Source organism: Acinonyx jubatus, chromosome D1, assembly GCF_027475565.1.
Source record: "Acinonyx jubatus isolate Ajub_Pintada_27869175 chromosome D1, VMU_Ajub_asm_v1.0, whole genome shotgun sequence".
NCBI classification, from domain to species: Eukaryota; Metazoa; Chordata; class Mammalia; order Carnivora; family Felidae; genus Acinonyx; species Acinonyx jubatus.
The window spans coordinates 111,366,301-111,383,843 of record NC_069390.1 but is presented as its reverse complement, the minus strand read 5'-3'; the positions used below and the strand labels follow the sequence as shown (position 1 = coordinate 111,383,843).

At 42.4% G+C, this 17,543-nt stretch overlaps 1 protein-coding gene across 8 annotated transcripts in view; it reads left to right on the top strand.

Moving 5' to 3' along the window:
- DYNC2H1 (dynein cytoplasmic 2 heavy chain 1) overlaps positions 1 to 17,543 on the top strand; it is a 340,312-nt gene that overhangs the window by 158,691 nt on the left and 164,078 nt on the right. For 7 of the 8 annotated variants that reach the window (XM_053204186.1, XM_027051992.2, XM_053204184.1 and 4 more), the window contains 5 exons: positions 5,479 to 5,544; positions 7,250 to 7,300; positions 8,051 to 8,128; positions 14,479 to 14,610; positions 15,551 to 15,623. In XM_053204186.1, coding sequence (XP_053060161.1) covers positions 5,479 to 5,544; positions 7,250 to 7,300; positions 8,051 to 8,128; positions 14,479 to 14,610; positions 15,551 to 15,623 — 400 coding nt within the window. Of the gene's footprint in view, positions 1 to 5,478; positions 5,545 to 7,148; positions 7,202 to 7,249; positions 7,301 to 8,050; positions 8,129 to 14,478; positions 14,611 to 15,550; positions 15,624 to 17,543 lie in introns of those variants that run through there. The other variant, XR_008290731.1, reaches the window with a different exon arrangement.

Sequence of the window (17,543 nt, the reverse complement as noted above, 5' to 3'; positions counted from 1 at the left end):
AAGATACAGTAAATGTTGAATACCAAAGTGATGTAACGTATAAGTGAAGTTTAGCTAGGGTTACTTCTTTTAAGTCACATTGTCTTTTAAAAATACGTGTAAGTTAGGCTAAAGCCAACGTTTTATTGCACTAGGGGAGAGCTTGTAAGGCTTCACATCCTTAACATTTTAGTGCCCAGCTGGAATTTTTTATTGCCTATCTTGAGACATACTTTTCTATTGTCAACACTTGAAAACATTTTTTAAAAGCTAACGTCTATAATTCTTAACATATGTTTTTCATTGGTGATGGAATATGTTTTATAATGTTGATATTTCTGTGTCAGTAATAGTAAATATATTCGACATGAATTCAGCATTCCATGGAGTTTCAGTGGTGAATAACAATTAGAAAGCATATTAATTGTAAACCAATGAGGTCCATTTTTGAAGATTTAGCATTATAATCTTACTTAGGATGGAACTGATTTCGTATTTAGTGAAAGCTTTTTGGATTTTTAGCAACCACCTTCACATTAAACTGCCTTTTCCTCGTGCTGATGTTGCTGTTGTGTTGCCGACGGTGGTGTGGCAACACCAGACCCTTGAAACAGAGCCTGGGATTATTAGTATTCACATCATACCCACGTGAAAGCAAGTTGACCTGGAACAAAAAAATGATTGACTTGTTTTGTAGCAGGAAATTTAGGCCTGTAATAAACTAAAACAAATGGAGAAGGCTGTCTAGCAATTTCAGTTCAGACTATTGGCTCTGTCATTCTTTTTGTCCAAGAGATCAGAGCATTTATTTCAGTAACCCAAGTATTTTGGACAATTATCGGGTAAGTAGCATATTCAGTTCCCCAACACTTGCGGTTCTGTCGGACTGTGCACAAGCTGGCGCCTTTACGTATCCTTTCTTCCTCCCACTGTGTCATTTGGAACAGATACGAAGTAAGGGAAGTTGCTGTTGGGGTGTGAAGTGATTTTCTCATGTACTGGATGAGAGCACAGAGGAGGTTTGGAGAGCATATGCTCTTGCCGTGTCCCTGTCCTCGTGGAAGCATGGCGTACCGGAGCACTGGCATGCAGGGAGGGTGCCGGTGAGGGAAGACGGGTCACCTGGCCTTCCTCTCCAGTGGATTTGCCAGCTGATTCAAATGCAAATGGATATTACATTTTAAAAGGAAATTAATGGCATCTCCTGACTGTATTTATCCTACAAATCATTTAGTTTGGATTCTGGTATTTTTTTTTTTTTTCTATCAAAATGTGTTGTCTTTTAATAGAAAAGTGGAAGTTCTCTGATATTTACAAATTTTATATTTACAAATTTTATAGCCTTTCATTTTATTAAAATGAACCCTGATAATTTGAATCATTTTCTTCTGCTTAGAAGATTTTGAAACTTTTAGTATTATATCTAACCCTTTAGATTTTCTGGAAGTAGAGTTGAATGTGCATAGAATTGTTAACTAAAATGTGTGACCTACCACCTCAAGCACAACTGTGAGTACTTGGGTTTTTTTTTTTTTTAAGTTTATTTATTTTGAGAAGAGAGAGACAGGGAGAGGGAGAGCGAGACAGAGACAGGGAGAGGGAGAGACAGAGAGAGAGAGAGAGGGAAGAAGGGAGGGAGGGAGAGGGAGAGGGAGAGACAGAGACAGAATCCCAGGCAGGCTCCACGCTGTGCAGAGCCAACACAGGGCCCAGTCTTACAAACCCTGAGATCATGACCTGAGCCAAGATCAAGAGTTGGGTGCTGAACCCACTGAGTCCCCAGGTGCCCCTGCCTGTGCTTGGTGCTATGCTATCTACGTATTTGCTAGATTAAAGCAAGACTTCATATGGTAGCAGGTACTTTACACATTACCTTGAAGTTGTTTGAAAGCAATGAATAGTGTCGAGTACAAATAAAAGGAATAGATTTCTTATTCTTGCTACTGCTTCTCAGTCTCTGAGAATCAGGAGGTTTATAGAAGATTTTTAAGATAAATTTCCTTTCCGGTACAGTAGTATGTAGTGCATCAGGTGACTGTAAAGCAGGTAGCAACTGTGTGTCACCTTACGTGTTCCAGGCACCGGGGAAGCACCTCACATACGTTGTTACTCACTTCCTACGACAATCCTATTCTCTAAAGGAGGAGACCAAGATGCAGAGCTAGCACCCGTGCTGTAGGTTATTCCTGTGTGGAGGGTGTTGGAACTGGGATTTAAGCCCATTCTGCTTGATGCCTGAAGACTCAAGGCTAACAGGGTGCAGTTCAAGCAAAATCATCCTGTCTGGAAACACTTGACCTCATCCTAAAGTGGGCTTTAAGACTCCCTTCTACCATGTTACTCGTGTGCTAACAGTTTCACCCTTCCTGCATATTCACTGGGGTGTGTGTGATGCCAGGGTGGAATTTATGGGATGCCATGTGGCTGATTTATACTCGCTAATCTTCTGCCCTCTCTTACTGATTTTTCTTCGTGTCGGTGATCAGTTGATATTTTGCTTATATCCCCATGATATTAAAGAATTTTGTTAACAGAACCAAGCCTAATGAGATGAGTTGACATTGAATTAAAACAACTAAATTGGGGCGCCTGGGTGGTGCAGTCCCTTGGTTTCTGACTCTTGATTTCAGCTCAGGTCAGGATCCCAGGGTTGTGGGACTGACCCCGTGTTGGGCTTCATGCTGAATGCGGAGCCTGCTTAAGATTCTCTCTCTCTCTCTCTCTCTCTCTCTCGCTCTCTCGCTCTCTCGCTCTCTCGCTCTCTCGCTCTCTCCTTTGTCTCCTCTCCACAGCTCACCTGCTCACTTGCTCGCTCTTTCTCGAAATCAGGAAATAAGTAAATAAAAGACTGAAATTTTTTGGTCTGAAAAGCAGTGTAGATCAAGGACGTCAGAGGTACAAAGTAATTTCTCAACTCTGGATGATGACAGGGTTTTTTTGTTGTTGTTTTGGTTATTGTTTGAAGCAAATATTCAGAAAATCCATAAGCTTGATTTGTACATTCTTAATTTGACCCCGGCTTATTTGGAAATAATGTGTCCTCTTGTCTCTCAGTAAATTGTATTTTTAGGTGTGTTCTCGAGTCATAATTGTTTTTTATTATAACGTTGTTCTTAAATCCCTGGGGCTGAAAGGATTCCTTGGTATAGCTGTCAGCCAGCTGCCAGAAACGGCTTCTGCCGCCTCCAGTTTGGGAAGGCGATGAAGGTCCGGGTTAGTCTGGTGTAGTTCCCGTGCCGTTATCTGTGGGGGATGCGATGGGAGAGGCTCAGCTACGATTGTGTGCTCATCCCTCAGGCTGGAAGTCTTCCATCTCCAGAACACAGGGAGAAGGGGAACCGCCACTACCCGTTTGTTGACTCTGTGTTATGTGGCTATTCTTTGCCAGTGTTTTGGAGTTTGGCCTCAGTGATGGAATTAACAGTCAGCTCGCTGAACCCAGCGCCTGATCTGAGAACCCTAGAGTGCCAGGGCCCTGCCGTCTTTGTACTAACCCTAGAGACAGAGACCGCATTCTTCTTCCTCAGGTCAGAGGAAGCAGTGGCGGGGTAAGGGTAGTAGTACTGGGTGTGAATTTGTGTGTGTATATCTCTGGAGTAGAGAATTAAGTGTGTTATTAAGTGATAAAGCCTTCAGAGTAGTACCTGTATTGTCTTATTTTTGTCTTAATCGTTACCTACCTTCGGTGAGGGATGCTGTGATAATCATTTGAAACATGCATTAATTTATAAAATAAGCATCTTAGTGGCTGGCTTATCCAGCCAGTCCCCAGTCAGCCAGCCCCTCACCTGAATTCTTACTTTCTCATACCTAAGAGCACTCCACATCTCCCCAAATGACAGGTCTTGCTTTTTATATTTTTAAAGTCACATGTAGTTGTTTCCTACACATGCTAGTTGGCTCTAACTCTTTTCCCATCATCTGAGTGATGGCCATCTGCCCAAAGTTTTTCTATTTGGAGAAATTTTTTTAAGTCATTAGCTATGTTATGGTTGTGAACACATGCTTTTTATTTATTCACTTAATAGGTATTTACTGACTACTTGCTGCATATACATACACAGCATGTACTTTTATGAAATAAACTGTGCTTTTGTATTGTATGATTCGAGGCACTGAATCTTTCCAATAGAGGGGTGATTCTCTTGCAGGTGAGGATGTCACTTGCTGTAAGATTTATAAGAGCATCTTTTTGTGACAAATGTATCTTCTGCATATTATTGCGTCGTCATGTCTTTAAATTTTTTTTGTAATACTTATTTTTGAGACAGAGACGGAGCATGAGCAGGTGAGGGGCAGGGAGAGAGGGAGGCACAGAATCGGAAGCAGGCTCCAGGCTCGGAGCTGCCAGCACAGCTGACAACCGATGGAGCCACCAGGCGCCCCCGCATCTTCATGTCTTTATAGTTATCTCTTACTTGTAGACTTACAATCATATACACATATTAGATATAAAGTATTATTATACTGCAGGAGACCCTGGTTATAAAATGCTTACATTACAGGGGCGCTTGGGTGGCTCAGTCGGTTGAGTGCCCACCTTCGGCTCAGGTCACAATCTCACGGTTCATGGGTTCGAGCCCTGCGTCGGGCTCTGTGCTGACAGCTCAGAGCCTGGAGCCTGCTTCGGATTCTGTGTCTCCCTCTCTCTGCCCCTCCCCTGCTTGCTCTCTCGCTCTCTCTCTCTCTCTCAAAAATAAATATTAAAAGAAATTGTTTTTAAATGCTTACATTATAAACTGGTGGGAAAGATGCTTGGGTAGATTTTTTTTTAACAGAAGTGAGCTAAGCTTACTTTAGAAAATTTATAATATACACGTCAGAAAAAAGAAGGAACCAAAAATGACATGTAGTTGTAAAAATAAATTACTGATAAAAGGTGATGTCATTTTTCCAATTCTTTTTGCAGACATGTGTCCATATACGATTATACAAACATATTGCCACTCCTTCCACAATATGGGCTATGCTGTATATTTTGATTTGAATATTATTTATGATCACCTTGGAACATTTAGGTTGTTGGAGTTTTTCCTCTATAATAAAAAATCTTGCAGTAAATATCCTATGAATACATTTATCATCCCTTTGCATAAATTTCTAGAAATGAAATGTTTTGATTCACGGGTATATAGAATGTTCTGGATCATGTAAACATACACCGGACACATTGAAGATTATTAATGCAGGAGGTTGATCTTATTAGTAGTGACCAATTCAGACCTCACAATTGGGTTTCAGCTAGTTAAATAAACCTTTTTTGATGAGATGTACGTGACGCTTCATCTGTAGCATTTTGTCTAGAATGTTGGGTACTTCCTGTGTCCTTCCCACCCCTGACTCAGAAGTGCCCTGTGTAGGTACCATCTCAGTAGTCATTTCTTCTATTGATAAAAGTGGGCAATTTAAAAATAGAACACTGAACTGAAATGTCAGGACTGTGCTTTTCCAAACACACAAATGTAGAAACAGCGCGGTAACATTTCTTATTCTTTTCAGGCTGACCAGTTGATGTTCGCGCTGCACTTCGTTCGGGGCATGCATCCGGAACTTTTTCAAGAAAATGTAAGTGGAAACAAAGGAGGAAAATATAAGAGTTACGTAGAGTTTGTAAGGTTCATGGTTAGATTAGAAATAACTTTAGTCTGGAAATTGTGTATCAACCTATGAAGTTTTAACTAAGTTAGACATTTAAAAACGCTGGTTCCTGCTTGTCCTCCCCTCTGGATGAGCCCAGCGTTCTGAAGTGACGGGAGGCAGAGAAAGAAACTCGAGTCGCTCACGTTTCTGAGCCACGTCCGCTACTTGTCCTCATGCAGGCACATAGGAATGTGACACAGTGTGGATAGACGGCTACATTATTTATTACCCTCCCCGACTTGCTCTGAGTCAGCAGGTGAAGCAAGAGGGTGGGCACTTTGCAGTAGCTTCTCGCAGCCTGAAGCTTTGTGTTCATCATTTTATGTATAATTTATCTTCTTTGTAACTTTCTTTCTCATCTGCCATGGAACTCACTCCAACTTGAGCCTCCTTCAGGTTAGAGATAACTAATCCATCTCTGGTGAGCTCGTGTTTAAGGAAATTATACGTAGGTGATTTTTTTGTTACTCTGCCATTATTGTCCGCGAGAGCACAGTGGCCGGGGGTGGGGAGGAGCGGGGACAGTGTGTGGACAGCGCACCTGTGACCTCGGAACCTTTCACTCCACTCGGTCAGACTTGGTTTATGTCCCGGATTCCCCTTATTTGGCTACTTCCTGCAGACTGTTCCCCACGCTCTGGGGACTTGTGTTCTTTCTCCTGAATTTGTTGGACTCCTTTTATTTGATGCCGTTCCTTCCTCCTGTGTAACGTGTTTCACCGGCATCATATGTTCCACACTGTGTGAGAAGACTTACTGTCCTAGTTTTCCCTCTTGGAGTATAAATAGGAATTGGGGAGAGGAGAACATTTTTCTCTCACGTAGAGGAATAGTAATCATCCCTATCCTATTGACTATACTTTCGGTGAAAGAATTGAGTGGTCACGGAGTGTGGAGGCAGGAAATAATTTTGTTTTTTTCTTTTTGCCCTCAAATCTTAGTAAGTTTTTTCCTTATTTGCTGACCAGTGAGTAACAATAATATGCTAGTGCCTATTACTATCTGATTGAGAAGGGTTCAGGGTGAGGACGGAGATTTTCTTGGAGGGCTAGCTGACGTCACACTGGGTTGGTTGTGATTCTGTGGATTAATTAAAAAAAAAAATGAATGATGGCAGCCTTCTCCCAATCCGTTGGAAAAGATAAGTTAATGGATGTACTTTCCTCTATTTTCCCCCAGCATAGACAATTTTTAAATTTTTGCTGCAACTTACGCTTTTCTATTAGTGAAAATTCGCACGTAATAGGACAGATTAATGGGTAGTGACAAATGATAATTGAACGTGATGTACACTTTCAGATGTTGAGACCCATATACCTACACACGCATGCACACACACACACACATACACACACACACACACACACACACACACACAATGTAGGTGTACTTCTTCCTTCAGTACAATTGTTTGTAGCAGTTTTTGTACAAATGTTTTATGTTGTTGGTACACAAACAGATTCTAGATGGTAATGTTGTACCAGGAGTAGGAGATGTGAAATGAGTTTTATTTTTTTCCATGTCCTTAGAGAGCTGTATTATAAGCTGTCTTATAGGGAAATTAAGAAAATTCTGTGACCTGGTTAGTATTTGTCTATTTTTTTGTATTATTTCTGTTTTTATTCGTTAGGAATGGGATACGTTTACAGGTGTGGTTGTTGGAGACATGTTGCGGAAAGCTGTAAGTAAAAAAACTTAGGTCACTCTTAGGGAAAATAGTTTTAGCTTTGCCTTCATGAAATACTGTTTGCTCCAGAAGAATTTTAAAATACTGTTGAAATTATATTTTAATTAGAGGAATGTGTCTTTGCCTCTACTCCCTTACTATAAAGGGTAGTCTATATAAAGACATATATTCTTATGAGAATAATACTAATTAAATACTAAGAAACTATATTAGTTTCTTAGTGTATATGTTTTATTCCAAGAACACTTATAATCCTAAGAAAATAGAATTTTGTATTAAAACAAGGAAAATTCTCATACAATTGGAAGTGTAAAAAAAAATTTTTTTTAATTCTTGATCACTTCATGCAAGTTTAGCTTCTTCTCTACTAATTTTCTATTTGAACATGTCAGGGGATAATATTTGTCTCCAAATTAACATACCCGAAGTGTAATGCAAAATCTAGATTATGTCTGAAATGCAAGACACTGTTAAAAATAATGTAAATTTATGGCAGTTTTTTATTAAATGCCCTTAAGTTTTCTAAAAGATTATGTACCATGAGAATGTGTACAAAATTTATGTAAGTGGTTATCTGTACCTTGTTATATGGAATTTTATAATGGTGACTTGTAAAATAAGTTACAATAATGTATAGAACAAGTTTTTCAAAATAGCATTCATAAAATTAGCTAGTCAATTGTTAATTTTTCTAAGTCTGAATGTTGCCACATATACCAACAAAAACAACTGCTCTTACCGAAGGACTCTCAGCAGCGAATCCGCGAGCAGCTCCCGTCGTGGATAGACCAGGAGAGGAGCTGGGCCGTAGCAACGCTACAGGTATGTCACGTGTATGCTGGGGGTTCAAGAACTCTTTCCCTGCTGAGTTATTTCTGTTTATATTTTTACGTGCTCTCTATCCATACTCAGTGTCGATATTTCTGTGAATCTGCCGTAAAATCCCTGGGCCAGAGGATATCAGAGAATTATTCTGTTCTGATTAGTCCTTTAATCCTTAGTTAAATCATCCACTCAGCACTCACACGTTTGGCGTGTCCATTGTATAGGGTCCTGTGCTGCGTACCCACAGGGAGCATGAAGAGGAGTAAACTGAAGACCCCCTAATATGGTACATGGAGGTCTTATTTGTAAAGTAATTAGGGATTGGTCATGAGATGCAGTATGATGCTTAAACGAGTTTCGAATACAAACTGTTTCTCTTGCTTTTATGCATCTTTAAAATCTCTGTCACCCTCAGCTCTTCTCCATTCTTGCCATCACTCGTAGTTGTGACTCCCACCACTCACCTGGGCTTCTCTGTGGAGTCCCCCCCTTCTGCTCTCATGCCTCTCTATTTTATTATACCCTTTAGGTTTTAAAGTGTAGTTACGATACAGTGCACGCGGTGGTTCACACCTCTTAACGGTTTCTTGTCACCCACAGGGCAGAGTCCACAGTCATTTGCATAAAGGATAAGATGCTCCATGATCTGCTCCCTGCCCACCTCCTCAGTTTTATTTCCAGTCCATCCTCTCACTGTTTTCTGCACTTACTGGTCCTGTTACTCCCTCTGCCTGGAATGCCCTCTGACCTTTTTTACCTGTAAAACGTCTATTTAACATTTTAGGACGTACCTAAAGCACTACTTTCTATGTGACTTTTTGCCTCATTTCTTCCTTCTGTACTTTCTCGTAGCGTGTATCTTGAACGTTGCCGTATCATAGCACCTGTCATACTGATTCAGACGATTTGGTGTGTCTGCCTCTTCTCCTAGGTTGTAAGTCCGTGGAGATTAGGATCCAGGCCTTATTACACTTTCTGTCCCCAGCATTCAGGCCAAACCTGACTCCTGCCTTCCTTTGATTATTCAGCTTGCGCCCACTGTGTGCCAAGTGCGTAGTTTCTGTTACACACTTTCTTTGGTTGAACAAAGTGAGGTTATGAGTAGACAAACTGATGACGAAAGAGGTGAGGTAAATTTTGCATTGTTCATGTAGTTCTCTGGGTTAGATGTTTATTAAGTGTGCATGAACTACTGACTGAGAACGAAGGGCATGGATGTCTAAAGGCCTAGGATGGGGTGCTGGGGCGGCTCGGTCACTTCTGTGTCTGACTCTTGATTTTGGCTCAGGTTATGATCTTGAGGTTTCTTGAGTTTGAGCTCTGCGTCAGGCTCTGCACAGGTAGCATGGAGCCTGCTTGGGAGTCTCTGTCTCTGCTCATGCTCTCAAAATAATTAAATATAAAATAAAATGGAAGTCTTGGTTCCTTCTTCCCGGGACTTTGTCACCTAGTATAGGAAACACTTACGACACAATTATAATAGAATGCAAAAAAAGAAAAATAGTGACAGTGTTTTTATTCTTTTTATGAATACAATTTATTGTCAAATTGGCTTCCATACGACACCCAGTGCTCATCCCAACAGGTGCCCTCCTCAGTGCCCATCACCCATTTTCTTCTCCGCCCCCCCCCAATCAACCCTCAGTCTCTTCTCTGTATTTAAGAGTCTCTTATGGTTTACCTCCCTCCCTCTCTGTTTGTAACTATTTTTTTCCCTTCTCCTCCCCCATGTTCATCTATTGAGCTTCTCAAGATCCACATGAGTGAAAACATGATATCTGTTCTTCTCTGACTTATTTCATTCACCATAAAGCCTTCCACTTCCATCCATGTTGCTGCAAATGGTGAAAAATAGAGACAATTTAAAGGGAATTATAGATTATTGAGCAGGATTTCTGAACTATCACATGAACTCCTAACGGAAAATAATAATCGGCATGGTACAGATAATATTACCACATTTGGGGGAAAAAAATCTTACATTTTTAAACTAAAAATTGTAATGATGTTTCTTTTCTTTTTTTAACCTACTCATTTCTGTTTAAATAAAGGAATCCAAAACTTTTAGGAAAGTAACTTTCATATTCAGAGAAGGTTATAGTACACATTAATGTTTTATTATCATTTTAGTTTACAAAACACTTAAAAAATTTTAATGTTTATTTTTGAGACAGAGAGTATAAGCAGGGGAGGGGCAGAGAGAGAGACACACACATGCAGAATCTGAAGCAGGCTCCAGGCTCTGAGCTGTCAGCACAGAGCCCGATGCAGGGCTCGCACCCATGAACTGTAAGATCATGGGTTTTAGCTGAAGTCAGGCGCTTTAACTGAGCTGAAGTCGGACGCTAAACTGACTGAGCCACCCAGGCACCGCATTTATAAAACGTTTTAAGTGGATTATCTCATTTATTTTTTTTAAGTGTTTATTTAAATTCCAGTTAGTTAACATAGAGCATAATCTTGTTTTCAGGTGTACATGAATTATCTTACGAGTTATCTTATGAGTATCTTATGAGTGTGACTTATCATGTGAGTCAACATGAATTATGCGATTATCATACCAACCCTGAGAGACGGGTATTATTAAATTCTTTTTACAGATGAGAAATGAGAACCACTAGTAGCGAGTTCAGTGAAGGAACCTAAGGTTTCTTGTTAATCTCACACATCTATTGGAGGGCGTGTTACGTGCCAAACATCATATTAAATACTGTACACACATTATCTCATGTTATCATCACAGCAGCCTAGACGAGAGGAAAGCGAGGTGTGGAGAGGCTAACGGTTTACCCAAGACAGACAGGCAGACAGACAGGTGGGAAGTTTGCACTATGATTTCCATCAAGGCATTCACCTGACACCGTAGTCGATGCCTGAATTTTCCAACTGCAGTGTTTCTTTGTCACTGTCTCCCCCCACTTCCCATCCTTCGTCCTCCATCCCTCCTGCTTCTCTATTCCGGAGTGGGAAGTGGGGGCCAAGTATGCGGGCGAGCGGAAGAAACAGCAGCTCGGAAGCCCACCTCCTGACAGTCCCTATGTTGTTTACGCAGCCTCAGTGGTATTTTGTGGGGAACGAAAGAAAGACTGCTGTCAAAGTATATGCATGCGTTGCTCTTCCTTCTTTCCTTCCCTGCTCTTCGCAACCCTTGTAAGGTCTCAGTGGCACATGGTGCCAACAGTTAGAATAGTTTGCATTTATTGGGGACTCGCTGTTGAAAGCATTCTGAAGAATTTGAAAACAGATCCCCTCGGTAGATATTTTCAACATCCTCACAATCCTGTTCTCGTTTAACAGATGAGCAAAGTAGACACAGAGCAGTGCAATCACTTGCTTACGGTCACTTAGAAAGTAGAGTCAGGATTTGAAGTTGGGCTCCTTGATGCAGAGTCTGGGCTTTTCATCCCCATTCTTTCTTGCCTTTCCTTCATAAATATTTGTTGAATAAAGTAAATGGATTCTGCTTTATTATCACTAATTGTTTCATTAATCATTTATTTAGCGTCCGTACTGGTGAGCGTAGTGCCAGTGGAGTGACAAATACATGTTGTGTAACACATAGAGACGGCACTCGGTGAACCTACACCATGGAGAGTAGGACAAATACTTGTGCTGTGGTGGCACCGAACCAGAGCTCCACCCCGGGTGATGTGAAGCCAGAGGGCTTCCTAACTGCAGTGTAGCCGGCTCTAATTCCTGGCCAAATCCATAACGATTATAGAATGTGTAGCCTAAATTGGTAGCAGTAGGCCCTTATACACTAATTGCAACTAAATTTAATGGACCGCCATCAAGTGTTGTCCTAATAGGTTTATAGATCACTTATTAAAAAAAATTAAATTGAAATGTATTTAATTTTATGCTGTATAAATTTAATTTTAGTTAACTTACATGATGAAATTTGGGCACTATCGTGGGTTAATTACATATGAATACGACTCTTTGGATGAAACATCCTTAAGTACTTGGTTTATGTTTATTTTATGTGACATTCTAGCCCTGCAGATACAGATCTTCCCAATTTGCCATCATTTTCCATAAAAATCCTCCATCTCTACAGATTTACATTTCTGTTCTTGTAGCCCACTGTTGATAATTGGAAGAGAGCTTGCCAGGGGTGGGGATGGGCAAAGTGGGTGAAGGGGAGAAGGAGGTACAGGCTTCCAGTTGTGGAATGAATACGTCACGGGAATAGAAGGCACAGCAGAGGGAATGTGGTCAGTGGTATCGTAATAGCGCTGTATGGTGACAGACGGTTGTCATACTTGTGAACGTGGCATAGTTTACACATGCTGAATCACTGTTGTCTATCTGAAAGTAACGTGACATTGTGTGTCAACTGTACTAAAAAAAAAAAAAAAATTTTTTTTTAATGGACAAAGGACCTGAATAGACATTTTTCTAAAGAAGACACACAAATGGCCGACAGGTATATAAAAAGGTGTTCAATGTCATTAGTCATTAGGGAAATGCAAATAAAACCACAATGAGGTATTATTAATTCATTACTGTTAGGATGGCTATAATTGGAAAGACAAGAGATAACCAGCAATGGCCAGGTTGTGGAGGAAAGGGAAACCGTGCACTGTTGGTGAGAATAGAAAATGGTGCAGCCATTATGAAACAGTGTGGAGATTCCTCAAAAAAATTAAAAATAGAACTACCATGTGATCCAGCACTGCTACTTCTGGGTGTAAATCCTAAGGAAAGGAAATAGGTGTCTGAGATATCTGTACTCCCATGTTTATTGCAGCATTATTTAGAACAACCAAGATATACAGTAAAATATTGGTTTGTTAGCATAATTTGTTCTGGAAACTTGCTTGTAATCCAGAGCGCTTGTATATCCAAGCGAACTTCACGGACCATTGGCTCAGTTGTGACATTGGGCATCACATACTACTCATATTGCAAGACATCGCTCATTTATCAAGTTAAAATTTATTAGAAAAGTTTCCTCATCTTGTGGAACACTGGCAGAACAAGTTCCTCGCACACCAAGGTTTTACTGTGTTGTAACAACCTGCATGTCTATCAGTGGATGAACGGATAAAGAGAATGCAATCTATCCCTCTGTAATAGAATATTATTCATCCATAAAAACGTGAACTAAGTAAAGCTGAGAGGAGAATGGAGGCTGCCATTCCACAGAATGGAGCTGGGGGTTGTGTGAAATGGGGAGAGAAGTTGGACATTGGGTACAAATGTTTGACTATAAGGTGAGTAAGTTCTAGAGAATCTAATGTAACATGGTGGCTCTATGTAACAGTACCGTATTGTATACTTTAAATTTACTAAGAGTGGATTTTGAGTGTTCTTATTACAAAAAATGGTAACTTTTGAGTTAATGTGAATTTGTTTCATTGTGGTAATTATTGCAGTGTAAATAAATGCTTATCAGAGCACTCAAATAGGTACTGTTTCGTCAATTATACCACAAAGAAGGCTGAAAAAGATTAAAAACAAAGTTTGGAAGAGAGAATACTATTTGAGGTAGAAGGAAATGAATATGTTGAAGAACATCCCTGAGAGATGATAATTGTTTAAGGAGAATATTGAACGCCCAGTAGAAATTTATGAGGACTCTTGTGTAGACATTAATAAGTAGAAATTTAGAACATCTAGAGGCAAAGGAAGCAACGTGCTCATGAGTGCAGCATAAATGAATGTGGTTTAGAAAAGCCATGTTCTATTCAGGATTTGATGTTGATGTGAAATTCAGCATATTTTTATAATCTCTTGTAGAACTCTGTTGTGGTGCTTAACGTGCCCGTGGACATGTCCGTCAGGACTCAGTAAAAAATGTACTGGGTTTTAACAAAGGATTCCTTTCTCCACAAGGTGGAGATAAGTACAAATGTTTTTATGTCAAGAAAAGATTTGTTAACTTGCAAATATTGAGCTGATACTACTTTGGAAATGTCGAATTTTATCTAATTCTGGATTGGATAAGTCTAACCATACTATTTTTTTAAATGTTTATTTAGTTTTGAGAGAGAGAAAGAGCGTGAGCGAGGGAGGGGCAGAGGGAAAGGGAGACGCAGCATCTGGAGCAGGCTCCAGGCTCCGAGCTGTCAGCGCAGAGCCCAATGTGGGGCTCCAACGCACAAACTGTGAGATCATGACCTGAGCTGACGTCAGACGCCTAACCGACTGAGCCACCCCGGCGACCCTAACCATACTACTTCTGATCTAGAAATAATTAGATAAGCCAATATAAAGGGGAAAACAACTGATAAGCATCTATCAATAATTAGTTTCCATTTACCTTTTTAGTAATACATATATATACACACAGACTCACATTTGCTTGTAGCTCACCATGTAGGGTTATTTTTGTGTTGTAGATTACTCTCCCTAGTCTTTATCAGACCCTCTGCTTTGACGATGAAGCGCTGTGGCGTACTTACTGTCACACTTCAATGTGTGAGCAAGAGTTTCCGTCTATTCTTGCAAAGAAAGTTTCCTTATTTCAGCAGGTAAGTTCTCTAAATGCGTAAAAATATCTGATACTTCTCTTGTCCAGAAGCCACTTAAATGAAAGTTCTGCCTTTGGATGTCATGTGATGTCAACGTGGGGAAGGGCTTTCTGCTTTTGCCGTGGGCCCAGACGGTGTGGTCACTGGCAGGCGTGCCTGGGTGTCTCCGTGTGCTGTAGCCCAAAGGGTGATTTTTCAGGAGAGAGAGAGTCTCACAGGAAGACATTAAAGTTAGAGTGTGCGGCTGCTTCTCTCATTTCCCGGGTTCTGTCAGTGGGAAACACCGCCTCGTGAGGCCCGGGCCCTCCTCTCCCGTTTTGTATCAAACGGAGCACTGAACTTACTGGAGGGTTCTGGTCTTTGGGGTAGGCCAGGGCTTAGAGCTGGCGGGCTCTCTGGGAAGGGGTGTCCCCGGTCACCATGCTGCTGGTGCTGGTGTCTTCTTGTATCTCCTTGGTCGGTGCTCCTGTACCAAGCGTGGCTTGAGATGAAAGGAAAGGAAGCTAGGAAGTACGTTTCTTGAAAACTTAAACACCTGGGTGTATACATGTTTGAGCATGAAAACAGTGATTTGAAAATTTTAGACAAGATTTCTGGGCCTCTGCTCTACGATCATCAAAGGTGCCTCACCTTTATACCCTCGTTGGCAGCTGCCACGTGGCCACTTCCTGGATACTGAAGACATAGCTGACCCTGTGACAATGACATGCTCATGTTGACTTCTGATGATAAATTTGAAGAAATAAATGGACTTTTAGTTAATATTTTCCTTGTTAAAAATATGTCTTTGTATATACTTACTGTGACTGTGTAAGTAAATATTGTGCCACATTGATCAGTGCTGACATGTTAGTAAATACATGTTTCATTAACTAACATTATTGTTTAAACCTGTTGTGTGAACTGTATTGTTTAAAACTACCCTGCACTTTCTTTGAAGGTTCTCGTGGTGCAGGCGCTCAGACCAGACAGACTGCAAAGTGCCATGGGCATGTTTGCCTGCAAAGCTCTGGGTAAGTGTGGGACTCTTCTGGAACTTGAGCACTGACCTGAATTATTTTGTTAATTTACATTTTATTTTATGTTGACCTTAGTTTAGAATATTAGAAGGTCTTACCCTTCATTCTGCTTATCTTACCGCCTCTACTGGATTAAAGATAAATGGGTGTTGGATGTAACTGTACTTAATGTATTCACTTTGATGCATAGTTGACAGCCTGCATTTAGTTAAGGTGTTTGAAATTTAAAAACTTATTTCTTGTGAACGCCCTTTAGACATTTTTATACATTTGTTCTTGATTAGGACTTTAAAGCAGGGAATCAAATGTTTGATTTAGACAAAATAAAACAAGTAAATGACCGTAGTCTGGGGTCGGGGGGAAGTCTTCAAAACGAGTTATTTTTGCTGTAAAAAAATGAAGAGTGTGTGCGTCTTTCAGATTACAAACTATGCAGTCCATTATTTACATCTTAGTGTAGTCTTAGAGGATTAAAAGGTAGGGTTCATTTGTAAGTAAGTTCTATAGACTGTATTTTGATTTGCTCAGGAAAACGTGGAGAAGCCGTGTTAAGGCCCGTATTTTAGCGAAAGGAGCCCCTTCCGAGAATAGCGGTCTTCATCCCGAAGCAGGTGTAAAGTAGAAGATCGGGCCTAGGTAACCAAGTGCCCTGGCGTTGTCGCTAGAAGTTCTCCATCGGCCCCCAACATCTTACTCGTGTGTGACACTGTGTATTCCAGCTGTGTGCGTTCCAGTCCCGCGAGCCTAACATGACTTAGCGACGTCGTCTTCGGGAGCTGGGGGCAATACACCGGGTTTTGCACGCTTGTCACTGGCAAGTTCCCGTGCCGGCGACCGTCGTCTTGTCCCGGAGGACTGATGCGGCGCTTGCGCACTCGGGCAGCGGTCACTGGCGACACCGAGAGCCTCTGTGTGACTGAGAACAGACACGGTCACATGCCGGGAGGTGATCGAGTCATCAGCGCTGCGGGCGGACTCCGTCTCCAAGGACAGGGGTGCGGGGGAGTCGGGTGGGCGGTGCTTCCCATATATACTTCTTGCGGGGACACCCGCGTGCTGCAGGAGCCCCGCCCCTGCAGTGACCCGCCTCCACTCATGATCGAGGACCTGCGAGGACAGCCTCGAGCCTCTTCTTGGGGGATGTGCCGGCACAGGCTGTCTATGCCCCCTGCCCCGCCCCCTCCGCCAGCACGTGTACGTGTACCTGAGCTTGCGCACACGGCGTGAGGCCCGCCCCCTGCCCCCCCTCCCCCCCCCGCCCCCCGCGGATGGGTCACGTGGCAGGCTGCGGGCAGGAACGCGGAGTTGCGAGGGCGCGTGCTGGGCCTCGCGTCCCTTTAGCGCGGACGGCGCGTGGAGCGCTCGCCTCCTGCGCTGTGGTCGCTGCGCTCTGGCAGGATGCTCGGCCCCGTGACTTGTGGTTGTGAGCGACACATGCCCGTCCCAGGCGTATGGCAGTGAGGAAGGGGGACCCGCGGCGGGGGAAGGGCAGGACTCTCCCTTCTCCGCTTCTGTCTGTCTCCTCCTGTATCTGTCCGTCCCTGTGCCCCGCGCAGCTTGTGGAGCCCCGTTCGTCCCTGCCTGTGTGTTCCGTGCACGGGGCCGGGCCTCCTGGCCTCCATCTGAAATGTCCCGCCGTGCTCCCCTCAGAGTCCCGGGGATGCCTCCCCGAAAGAAGTCCTGGCGAGGGGGGGGGGGGAGGAGGGGGTGTCCAGCGGGCAGTAGGCGCCCGTCAGGTGCTGTAGCCGATGCTCCTAGCTGGGGACTTTGCACGCCGACACACGGATGTGAACAGGACAGCTTGACAGTGACTCCTGCACCGGTTACAGACGCGTGACGTTGGAACAAAGGTGTGAGCGTCCCGGTGCGAAGTACCCGCTCACTTCGCTCACTTCCTGTTGTAACTGAGGCCCT